At 39.5% G+C, this 13,192-nt stretch overlaps 1 protein-coding gene across 9 annotated transcripts in view; it reads right to left on the bottom strand.

Annotated features, from left to right (window-relative positions):
* SHANK2 (SH3 and multiple ankyrin repeat domains 2) overlaps positions 1-13,192 on the bottom strand; it is a 278,701-nt gene that overhangs the window by 223,246 nt on the left and 42,263 nt on the right. For all 9 annotated transcript variants that reach the window (XM_038139490.1, XM_038139489.1, XM_038139488.1 and 6 more), the window contains 2 exons: positions 12,349-12,465; positions 8,851-8,928 (listed from right to left, as the gene is read on the bottom strand). In XM_038139490.1, the coding sequence (XP_037995418.1) occupies positions 8,851-8,928; positions 12,349-12,465 (195 nt within the window). The remainder of the gene's footprint in view (positions 1-8,850; positions 8,929-12,348; positions 12,466-13,192) is intronic.

A 13,192-nucleotide genomic window follows, 5' to 3' on the forward strand; every position in this document is an offset into this window, starting at 1 on the left:
TTTGTACATTTAATAAAACAATAATGCTTTTGTTGAAAATAGATCAGAACTGAAAGGTTTTATTTTATAAAATAAAACTAATTTTATCCATTTGAAGTTTCCTTTCAGGTGTAACATTTTCAAATTTGGGCAAAACTCACTGATGTAAGGTAAGATAGAATAAAGAAAAGCAGTAAAAGTGAATTTATTTTCTTTAAATAATAGTCAGCAAAGGTTTATATTAATTTCAGAAATAACCCACATTCTCTACCAGGACAATAAAATGCTGACAATTTTCCTAAATTACTTCATAGTAATGTTATGAAGAAATACAAGTTAAAAAATCATATTCAGCATTTTCCTGCATGCTTCTTTCCTGGACAGAAGAGAACTCTTAACATTTTTAATTATATAATGTAATACAAGCTCAATATTATGCATTTTGAAAGGAACTAACTGTGTATATTAATAGATCTGATGTCCAGTAGATGGCAAAATATCAGCAAGCACCACCTTTAATCTTGGCACTTGATTCATTTCAAACCCCAAAGTAATTATTTTTCTTTTTGTTTCCAATATCCACTTTCTATTTCATTGGAGAGCAGGATTAGCTTTACCTTTTGGATGTTTTCTGTCTATTATCTGCTTGAAAGACAATTTCATCTTCGTCAGGTCTCGATACAACAAAGCACAATAATGTTACTATCCTTTAAATAGTCCTTTGAAGACAGTTTCTTCACCACTGAATTTTTTTTCCTCCAAGAGCATTCTGCTGCTACTGTTCCCAAATTTGCCAGCACATGTTAGCATACTGTGTACTAAAATCTCTTAGCAACAATATCTTAGTGTCTAACATTTCCCTTCTTCCAACTATGATTCACGGAGCCATCTGTAGTCAGATATTGACATGCAGCATCCTAAAATAGGCACCTTACATTTGCTCAACAACTAGTTTTAGCATCTGAAAATATAAATTGTGGGGAGAAGGCCAATATTTCTGTGAGGCTCCTCAGCATTCCCTGGATCATTTCAGCACTGTTCAAACAAAGGCTCGCCACGAGCGCTTCGCCTCAATATTGAGGGCAAAGTATTCCCGCTTTCCCAAGCGACAGCGCCGCTTACGTAACCCTCCGAGCAATCCCAGGCTTCCCTGTGAGGACCCCCTCACACTGCTACTCAGGCTGTTTTTAATAGTAATCAAAGCCTAGGTTTTCAAGCTCCACCGTTCTTCACACCCTTGGAAGCCTCAGGCTCATGGGAAGCATCCCACAATAGGTGGGACAAGGTCAGTGTCCCAGCTGGGTGAAGACAAAGGGAAATTGCTGTAGGAAATGCAACAATATCCCACACTCGGGAAGAAAATTTACAACCACAGCCTCCCAAGCACTGCTTTTGCCTCCCGAAACTCTCATCAAGCTTGCCCTCAGAAAATACAGCGTCTTCTTTTCAGCTGCAGCAAGTTAACTCTTAGCAGCAAAGGCTTTGCATAACCCAAGTTATTCGTGGCAATGCGCTGTGCAGTTCTGTACAACTTAAAAGAATAGTGCTGTACTAAAAATGTTAATTAAACAGGAAGAGGAAATGTTAATTAAAAATAATCATATTCAGTAGAATACATTATATAGGAAGAGTTTGGAACTGTCTCAAGTGTGAGGAACACACTTTCACCCCAGTGAAATCAGTGGGATTTCATCCACTTCAAAGGAACTGAGATTTTACCCTAAATACTTTTCAGCAATTAATATTTTAAAAACAAGCAAACACGCAACAACGTGCAGCCAAATACAGCTGGACTTTATAAAAAAAAAAAAAATGTATGCTGCAAGCATAAGAGGGCTGGCACATTTTCCTTGCTAAAATGCTGGGTTTGCTTGCAAGAGATTTGACAGCCCCCATGGGTCTTCTGGAATACATTCAGTAGCCATGAAGCTGTGCCAGGGCTGAGCAAATTCCAGTCAGAATATGAGGAAGACAATCACTCTGAATGACCTCTTTTCTGTCTCTTTTAGGTCCTGCAGCGCTGTCTTAGCAGGACTGGACAACACCTAAAATGCCTGCAGGCATCTTTGTTCATTTTCCAGTCTTCCCTACTAAGATTTAAAAGGCAGAACCTGTGTTTTATTCCCCACTGTCCTTTCACGAACACACACAACTGCGTTCTTAGAATCTAACCACTCTTATTCATGAATTAGCCATGACTGAATACCTCCAGATTAAACTAAGCCTGCGTGGACACCAAGATAAAAAATGTAAGTCCTTTCCTCACAACATGGGAGCAAATCACTTCTAAATCATCTCCTCCCTAGACTCTGAAATGCAAACTTAACTCCTAGGACAAAAGGAGTCGTTGTTATGCAAGAACCAGCTTGACGGGAAGTGTTGAACTGAATACACCAGCAAGTCGAGCAGAGTTACAAGGAAACATGTCAGGAAGCCTAAAAAGGAACACGAAGGCAAATCCATCCCAGGCACAACTTCGCTGCTTCACGACGTTCTTTTATTTCCTCCTATTTCTTGCAAGGAGAAGTAACTCAGATTTTTAAGTTACCCTACTTTGTTCGGGCTGTATTGAGCCTCCTCCATGGTCACTGCCTCTATTGGGAAATGTTATGTTTCTATCTATTCTAAAAGTAGAGGAAAAAGCCTTCCATCTTCTTCCTGCTTCTCTGCTGAAACGCCACCCAGCAAGTTATCCTCAAGCAAGATGCGTTTTCCTACACTCGTGTTTTAATAATTAAAACAGAGCAGAAAAAGCCAAGTGTGATACACACACACATTTACAATTACAGACTCATTCTTCAGGAAAATCTAGCTCAAGCTGGAAAGAGCCATCAAAAGGCAGTTATTACATAATCCTTATTACTGCTACATGGGCGAGCAGCGGTTCCAAAGGAGTATTTACTGAAGGCAGAGAAAGCCAGGTTGCAGCATCAGATGAATCAGATAAGACACAGCCAGCAACAAAACTGACTTAATTTTCTTCATCCCCTCCAATAATATGCTAAATCAAAAATCCACGCAATGCAATCTTCTCCAGCTGAACTCTCCTAGAAAAAGGCTGAGAACGTGTGCTGTTTGCTAGGTTTTGTTTTCCTTGGTGCCACAGGAAACATCGGGCTGTGCAGAGAATTCTGCTCAAGGGTTTACGGGTCTGTGCTACTGTGGAGTGAAATCTTCCACCTTGCCAGGCAGCCTTACCTCACGGAAAAGCCAAAACCCACCACGTTAGCAGCTTCTTCCCAGAACACTTTCAGAGAGAAAGTCTTCCTACTCACAGCAGACAGACACTTCCCACTATTTCACAGCAGAAACTTTCAGGGACTCAGTTCTGCAAACACTTAATAATATAGTGTTGCTTCAACTGCTAAACCAAATGGCTGGAAATCCTTTTGGAAAGCCCTTAGGATAAAATGCATCGGTGAATAAGACACTGTGATTATTTTACCTAATACATTTGGTGGCTCCATTCCAAACTCTGTGGGTTAACTACAATAAAACCTTTGGAAACAGCAGTCTAGCAATAGTCCATGCCAATAACATACTCTGATGGAGATGGGATTGCCAACTGCATGCCAGGAATGCTCCTTCCAAATGGCAGTGGAAGAAGATGCTAAGTCTGTCCTACAGGCACCGATTCTATATTTCTATAAGGAGCAAGAACTTGGATATAGCCAGAAGATAATGCTGAGTAGCCTGTTTTGAAATGCAAAAGCAGGAGATGATGCCACACAGCACCCAACCATCGTAACTCCAAACATGAATCCATTCCTGCAGGCCTGAAGTGCCCACGAGTCCCACTCACAGGTTATTTTATCTCCCAGACAAACTGAATGGTGTTAACATCTCAAAACAACATGATTTAAGTTCAGATTACACAAATCCCCACTGCCTCTTGTAACTTCACCCACGACAACTAACTGTGTCTGAATCACACTCAAGCCTTTCTTACTTTAAGGAAAGAGCTGGTGGTGACCTTTACAATTCACTTTGCTTATTTGTTCCTTTTTGTAACTTCTGAACTTTTTTTCTAGAGGAAGAACAAAGAGATTGGCTGCTAGCTACCTCAGGGAGTGCACTTTTCCCAGAGAAACTGGACAGCCTGTGGCAACACCTGAGGCATGTCAGCTGGACAGCCGTGCCTGAGTATGGAGAGAATGGGGAAAAGGGGAAAAGAGGGGTCTTGGATCATTTACATGGAACACAACACAACAGATGGTCACATGGAGACTCCTCCAGAGTTTGCTTTTGGTAAAAAAAATGAAGACACATTCTGCAGTTAAGTATTTTTAGCATCTCCAAGCATGGCAATATTTTGCCTTTCTCAATAAAAGGTAATCATACAATTTCATTCTTTTATGCTTTACTTCTACTTGGCTGCTTTTCTGAAAAATGACAGGGTTAGAACAAAGGTCAGAAGGGACCAGCCAGCACAAAGAAAACCATCCCTGAGTCAGGAGGAATCAATTTAACTATATTTTGTATCCATGTGTATTTTTCTGCTCCTGTATCTCCTAATATTTTCAGGAATACTTCATTTGCCACTACTTCCCCCAATATAAATTTCCTCCCTTTCAGTTATTCTGCTTCCTTTTAATTATTATTATTTTTATTTTACTTGTGTCTTTATAAGAAATTGTGCTCTGTGTGCCTACATATATACAGACTCACGTACATTTTTGATTTTTAAAGGAAAAATCCACAGTTTGTTCTGGGATGGTCACTCGTATAGATTTTTTTTTTCTAAGTATGACTAAGTTCCATTGTTTGACTGAAATCAGGAAAAAGCTGGAAAAAGCTTGAAGTCTGACTAAAGGCAGAATGCATCATGAGCTCATGGCTGTATTTTTTGCCAACTATACCCAATATTCAGTGATTCATTGTTCACACAGGTGCTTCAGGAAAAGAATTAAGATGGAAATGAATACACAGAAAAAGCAAAGTCTTTCTGTAATTCAAGTGCTCCATGAACACAACGGTTCCATACTTGAACATCGTGACAGGGAGCATTATTTTATATTTGTGAAGATGCCTTGCTGAGGCACCTGATGAAGATTTTGGGTTTAAAATTAGCTTTCACACCCTTTCCAAAAAAAAAAAAAGTTAAAGAAAAATACCTGAGAAGAACTTTTTGTCCTTCATCTGTAAATTTCATCCAAAAGAGGGAAATTAAAAATGCCAATAATCTAAACCTAAACTGGGCTTTGGGAAGCCATTCTAGTGAGGTGCTAGATATGCCCAGTTGTGTCTGTGGTCCCTCCAGCCAGCTCAGCTTCCAAATCCATGGGTTTTAGTTCCTGCTCCTGGTTTTGGAGCCCTTGTGTCTGAGTCAGTCTGGAAAACAGTTCCCACTGCCAGGTTGCTAACGTGGAGATCAGCACACGGGGCAATAAAAGAAAATAAAACTAAACACCATAACATAACACAACAGGGGAGAGAGGACAAGGAGGGGTGGGTCAGCAGAGTTTTTCAGTGTGAGGAAAACAACACATGTTTTCCCTTGCCCAGACTCCAAAAGAGCTGAATCATTTTGTTTTTCCAAATAACAGAGATAGCAGGCGTGAAAAATTTCAGTTCAAATGATTCAAACCTGGCAAAAAAAAAAATATATGTGAGCAATTGAAAATAGAGGCAGGGCCAACACACTGAAAGGAGCAATTCTACCTGCAGTGGAGCTGGAAGATTGCTGCTCCTCCTGCAATCCATGGGATGTAGATTCAGGCTGGTCTGGGACAGCAAAGGCCAATTATTAGGAACACCTGAGACGCAAACCATTCTCAGGTACAACTCTGCCCTTCAAAGGTAGCACTAAATGCCACCTCAGAATAGCTGTTCTGTACATTGAAACACATTTGTTCTAAAAACAGTGACTAATTATTAGCACTAATAGCTAAAACAGTGCTTTATTGCCCATTTGAATTATTCATATGGAGCTGCTGATCAGTAAAAGAGAAAGTCCTGATAAACAAAGTGTATGGTCATTTTAACTTACTTCATTTCAACAGCTTGTAAATACTGAAAAAGTCAGATTTCTGAGCTATTGGATTGATATTTGCTAGACAGGCAAGGAATTATTTTACATTAACCTAGAAGCACAAGAAATGTGTAGAAAACCAAGTAGCTGTAGACAGCAATGGGATACCAGGGCTTTTCTGAAAGGCTGTTTCTGGAGGTTTTACTAATAAAATAAAAACTAATAAAATAGCATGTAAGTTACTTAGATGGCCCAGCCAAGATGGGCTGAGTAAGTGATTAATGAACAGAACTGGCAATATAATATAACGATGTGGCACAAGTTTCATCTTCCCTCAAATTGCTAAATATAAAATACAGGAAAATTTCTGCTGACCCCACGTTCTGCAGACTTTCAGCAGCGGGTGACATCAGCTGTACCCAACACCAACTGCTGACTCTATGCAACCCAGGAATGGGTCAGGATGAAACACATTCCTGCAAAGGCAGCTAATACAAGGTTAGGTGCTTAACAGGGAAATACAGCCAAGCTTTTTTGTGTCCTCAACACCTGGCAATGCCATTCCAACGCTAACTCTGCTGGACACTGAAAAGGCAAAAAGGACACCCAGATGCCAGGTGGGCATGGTGTGGGGTCCTTGAATTAAGTAGCACAGAATTCAGCCCAGATTATTTTTACTTCCTGCCATCTAGTGTATCTACGCTTGCGCTAACAAGCCCTGTGATTTGGTGAGAAGTGAGCACGTGCACATTTATTCTTTTGGTGGCAAAATTGCACCACATTCATTGGACGCTGATGCCTGATACAAACTCTGCCACTAATTTTCACCAAAATTTCTTTTTCTTGGCAGGCCTTAAAAACAGGACATTAATTTCTCCACAAATGTCTGGATCCTGTTGTTTCTACAGAATAGCACAGCTTTCATATCATGAATTTTCTGAGCAGCAACTCCAAAGAATCATCTTTTTAATGCTGCTGAGAAAGGGACATAATGGAGGTGACTCAAAGGAATAGATGCTGCAGCTACAACCACTCTCATTATGTACATATGAGATGCCTCAATGTTCCTGCCTGCTGATTACACGAGCAAACATTTTTAGTATGCAAAATCCTATTAACTCAAGGGGATTCTGCATAATTTTATAACAGCTCCACTTGTGGTGTTTGATCGACTGGGTCAGCAACAGACAGATGGCAAAGAATTAATTCTCTAAGGCTGCTTTATTGCAGGGCTGGCATCGGGGTTTCCTCTACTCACTCCACTGGGATAAAACAGAACTTTTTCTACATTCCCTACACCTTTTCCTCTCCTAAGAGCAAGAACAAGAATGTTGGAGGTGTCAGCACAAAGAGGAAGATAAATGAAGACTGTTCTGTGTGACATTGACTCTCCCTTAAAAAATCCTAAACCCAAAAGGAAAGTTAACCTCAAAGACATAAAGTAACACAATAATCCAAGAGATTACCCTGGAACACATCCCTCCAATAATTAGGGTTTTCTCTTGCTCCATTTCTTGATCACTTCATAATTCTGAGGTTCAGAGAAAAGTATTAGCCAGTACTTAGTGAATTTGTGCTTAGCATGTATTTAGATGGAAAATTATTAGCAGTCTGAAAATGGTGCCTAAAATTAAATTATTAATGCACCGTTTCCTCAATTTGAGGAAAATGGTCCCAAAAGTAAACAACAATCTGGCTGGGATTTATAAGCAGAACCCTTAAGCTTATGAGAGGCACAACTTAGGCCCAGAAAACCTTCAAAATATGGAGGGAATTAAACTGATACAGAAATATTTGGCTGAGGTTTTTTTTTTTAAGTCCTATAACTACACGTAGACTTGGAGGAGTTAACTCAGAGACCCACATGGATCCAGCAAAAATTCCAACTGTTTCACTTGTCAAAGCATTTTCCCTTGAATCCTCTGCCAGCATTATCCAAAGTGGGTCAAAAAGGCAATGGGGAAGACACACCAAGGAAAAATAAATCAGGATTTCTTTTAGCTGAAATACTCCTTGGTTTGGGGAAACGGCCCCATTCTGTTCCACCACAGCACAGTTCCTGTCAATGGCACTGTGCCATCATTCTTCCAGAAGCACTGATTTTTGTAACTTGAAAAACATTACATTATTCTGTTGTTTTTTGTTTTGTTTTTTTTAATATTACAGTTTCCATCCTGATTTCTCACATCACTTTGCATTAGGAATGTTTCTCTGGCATCCAAGCTAATTCAGCCTGCTTCAGAAATAAGGGCCTGAGGTTGTCAGCCATACCTGACAACCCTTTGGACAAACAATTCTCCTCCATTTGGATTTTCAATTAAGCTTACTGAAAGTGCTTTCATATCAGAAAATGGGGACAACATTTTGACTAATCCAAAGCAAGACTTCCATTTTCTTTTGGAGATACAGATGGCAGCTTCAGCCTCTAACGCTGACGGTGCACTAAGTCAATCCCATCCCTGAAACTTAGCCCAGCTCTTTGGCCTCACATCCAAGGAAGGAAGAGCTTTTTTTTTGGCTAAACCAAGAGGGGCCAAGCAAACCAAAGTGCCCAGACAATCCTTGGATCACTCTTACATGAATCTTGGATCTTTCTTACATGAGACTGGAGATCAGCACAGAGCAAGGCACATCTGACTGCAGAACACCAAGGATTTCATCTTTTGCCACCAACAGCTCACAGAATTCTCAAACTCATTACCAATGTCACCAGAGGGTGTGTTCCTCTCATTCCTGGTTATTCCAGGACATCTTCATTTAGTGAATTAGATAAAAGCCAAAGTTTTCACTCGCTCCCTCCACACCTGTGTTCAGCCTTGTGCGGTGTGACTTCTCCCCAAACCCAAGTTCATTTGTTTTTTTCCCAATATTTCAGGGGGAAGAGGCATTTCCTTTTTTACCTGAAATGGAGACTGGCTGTTGTAATTCTTGATCTCCTTGTTAGCTCCCCTGAACAGCAGCACCCTTGCACAGCTCTCCTGAAAATTATGGAAAAGGAAACTTGTTCATAAAGATCCTTTGGCACTAAAAAGGCTGTGATTGCTAAGAGGTTATGAGGTGTTTGGTCTATATTTTCATGATTAAAAAATAAACCAAATAAGTTATCTGAGAACTTAAATTGTTAAAACAGCATTTTAAAAAGGGTTTCAGGTGCTTTGCAGTATATTGGGAACACTAGGCAAGTATAAAGAAACATGCAGGAATACAAGAAGTAAATACCTTATTAAATTTTTAAGCAACTGTACTGACGAAGTTCCATATTTGACAAATGAAATTTGGCACAAATTTGACCCCCATGTGGGATTTTTGCCTGTGTTGTAGTAAAAACAGTACTGTTCACAGAACTGGGATGAATTATATCCTTCCCTGCTGCTAAAAGTTAAACAAAGCAGTTTTACCACTTATTTTATTGAGTACTTTTTTCAACCTACCCTCAATATTAAATGTATTAATTTTTTTTAGTACACATGAAATTATTTGATCTGCCTGTAGACACTGCACTGAGCAGCCTTATTGCCTCTCTTTTTCCCTAAAAAAATGCTAGCAGTTACAGCACAAGGAGGAAAATTTGACTTCAGATCCTCCAAACTGAGAAAATCTTCAAAGGAAATCCCTTAAAAACAATTTATTTTGGCCAATTCAGTGCACTGGTTAAATCATTGCTCTTCATGGCTGTTAAATATGACTGCCCACAATCTGGTAGAAATTCTTGGAGGTTCTGAGTGGATTCTCAGAATTTTTGATGATTCCTGTATGGACTCTGTCTCTTACTTGTCATCTTTAATGTTCCTCTTAGGGTCTTATGCAAACCAACTCACATTTCAAAAGGGTTTTATATTCCCTCATCACAAATATTGTTCGTAATTTTCTTGTGCTTTCTGTGTTGTCTTGATATGTTGTGCTGTGGAGTTCTACCTAATGAGGTATTTGGATGTGCTACCTTTCACTTTGAACAGCAAATTTGCAGTCAGAGAAGACAAAGTGCATAATTTAGGTATTTTAGTGACAGAAATGAAGCTTATTTACTGAACTCCGAGTCACAGGTTAATTTGCAGAAATTATGATTGAAAATCATTACTGTCATTGCATTTTCTAATTTCTCACCATGGATGCTTGGTCCCATTAAGTCTCCCCATCACAGGGCTGCCCTAAATGTATCTGGAAAGGAGGTTATCCTACCTTTTCCTCAACTGAAACACAACAGAATGAATCAAGATGGTAAATTAACAATTATCTCTTAGATTATAATTTTTAATGATATACAATTAACTGAGTTAGTCTCATTTGCTTGCATTGCAATCTGCACTTTAGTTGCATTTTCTCTATCTCTAAACAATTGATCAATGCCCAATTTTAATCAAGAACTTGAGGACATAATTATATTGAACAACATACTTATTGGGCAATTATTCATTTGTTTATAAGAATAAATAATCCAACATTATAACACCAAAAGAATTATACATTCAAAAACTCACTAAAAATTTAACTGAGCTGCCTGCAGTGTAACAAAAACATGCAAAGGGATTTGTTAACTAAATTATTGTGATTAGAAAGGTTTTGCCAAAAGTAGTCATAGAGCTGTTCAACATTAAAAAAATCCAAGAAAATTTCTTTGGGTTAAGTACTGCATTTGTTTGTTTGTTTGTTTATTTTTAGTCTTTTGAAACAAACAGAAGCATTCTTAACTTCACTTTTGCTCCTTTTTGTTTCCTCCCCATCTGTCAGATTATATTCAATTTCAATACTGCAACAGCTTTCATCTCAGATCCAATCCTCCCAGCGAAAGAGGGCTCATTTCATCCCAGCAAAAAACACACTTACTGCATGGCCATGGAATAACTTTCAAAACCAAGAGTTTATTCAGATGAGGACCTCGCTGACATCCAGGAAAACAAATTTACCAACTTCAGAAAGTAAGCCAATAAAATTCCCCAGGGAAGACGGGAAGGGAAGATCAAACGGGTAACGACTCCATCTACAGGAATCTGGAGGTAACAAGGGCACTGCTGTCCTTCCCATCCTCTCCAGCTGGAAAAGGCAGCACCGTTCCTTCCACATGAACCAATAACAACTTCCCATTAAAAAAATAAAAATAAAAAACCACTGGCAAAATCAGCACAGGTTAAGGTTCACAGCACCCCAAGGGAAATTTTGTATTTCCACATAACCCTGAATGAGGGAAAACAGAAGGATGACAGTGCAGGCAGAAGATGTTAAAGTTCTATTCACCAAGCCAAGCTTAGTGACTGTGTAAATATTTGAAAATTTGTAGATGCAGTTTCAATTAGAGTCCAAGTCCCCTGCAAAATAACTTCTACTGAGGTCAGGAAAACACATCTCTGCATGAAAAATACTGTAATTCTACAGGATTACTCCAATTCCCACCTCATACTGCATGAACTTTGCTTAAAGTGTATGGTCTTGAAAAATGTCAAATGATCCCCAAAATTCTTCTTTGTTTTTTTTTTTTTTTTAAGCTGTGGGCATTTTACACCTAATTGAGGAATCTGTCTTGACAACTTTAGAAAAAAAAAAAAAAACTAAGACAGTAATTAATTAAGAAGCAGATCCTTTAACAGATGTTTCACTGTTTACAGTTGCATCTCATGCCTTCTAAATTCAATGTAATAGTCCATGTGCTGAATTTTAACATAGTTCTAAAACTCATCCCCTCGCCATCCCATCCCTACAAAAAGAGTATAAAATGCTACCAAATCTAAAGGTTCTGCTACTTGTAAATGACTACACAAGTTGTAGTCAGCAAAGAATTCAGTATATTCTGTATAGAGACACTTCCACAGTATTTTACAACTCTTTCTTATTTAATTTTAAGTTAAATAATAGACTAACAGCAATAAATTCTGTACAGGAAACAAATACTTAGATATGAATCAAACCCAAAAAAGCTGGCAAAGCATAATGTTTTATTTTTTAATATCCATAGTCTTGCTACCTACAATGAGCAGCCTTATTTGTAATCAGTGAATGAAACAGCACTAAAATAATTTTAACTATGTTCTTTCCAGATTGCAGGCTCACTTTTTAATACCTGAAGCACTTCATTGCATGTAAAATGATGTAGTGATAGGATGAAGGGGAAAGGCTTCAAATTGAAAGAGAGCAGATTTAGACCAGATACTGGGAAAGAATTCCTCCCTGAGAGAGAGGTGAAGCCCTTGGGAAGCTGTGGATGGTCCATCCCTGGAATGTTCAAAGCTAGGCTGGATGGTGATTGGAGCAATGAGGCGTAGTAGAAGGGGATTAAAACTGGATGATCTTCAAGTTCCCTTCCAAGCCACCCCATGCTGTCATTCTGTGAGCTCCCAGCTCCTGCTGGGGACATTTCTGTCCCTGCAGGGGGGCAGCAGGACTGGTGGCAGGGCAGGGGCTCTCACCTGGTTGTAGAGGGCACAGATGTGCAGGGCCGTGTTCCCCGAGGCGTTCTGCGCGCACATGTCAGCGCCGTAGAACAGGAGGTGCTCCAGGTGTTGGACGTGTCCATACCTGCAAGCCTGGGCAGGGATGCATCAATATTTTGGTTATTATACCAAGGCCTAAGCAAGATTTTCAGCAGAGAAGGTGTAGTTTTTACTGAGGGTCTAATTTTTAGAACCACACCTCGTTCTCAGATGGGAGCACAGACACCCAGATGTCATTCCTGCACCAATCCCAATGTGGGCGCTTCAGGTACAGCAATCCTGTGCTTGAGCTTAACCATGATTATTTTGGGAATGGCAGCCTAAGGGATCAAGAAAATACTGCCTTTGGAACTTTTTATCCGCTAATACTCATGACTCAAATGTGGCAAGTTTTTTGTCCTGCTACACTCCAGAACGCTGCCCAGCAGATGGCACTGAAGGTGATCAAATTGCCAGAGCTTTTTCCCAAGCTGCTTACAGGTCTTCGAAAGAAAATCTGGCCAAAATCCAAGTAAATCATCTTGGTTCTGTGATGTCAAGCAGACACACAACATACACAGGACACTGCTCCAAAACAGGGGGAAATCTTCAAGAGTTACTTCATCTGTCACACAAATAAAAGGTTCGACCCTGGATTTTTGAAAATAAGCCTCTATGAAGAAGATTCATAGAAATTAGAAACTTTCCTGATTAGCAAATAAGCTTTAGAAAAATCACAGTGATTCTAGTCCACGGCCTCTCTTACTTGACTTTCTTCTCCTCGATGGCCCACAGACCAAGCACCTCCCAATTTATAATGTTTTCAACTTTGTGGTATCTT

This window comes from Motacilla alba, chromosome 5 (assembly GCF_015832195.1).
Source record: "Motacilla alba alba isolate MOTALB_02 chromosome 5, Motacilla_alba_V1.0_pri, whole genome shotgun sequence".
NCBI classification, from domain to species: domain Eukaryota; kingdom Metazoa; phylum Chordata; class Aves; order Passeriformes; family Motacillidae; genus Motacilla; species Motacilla alba.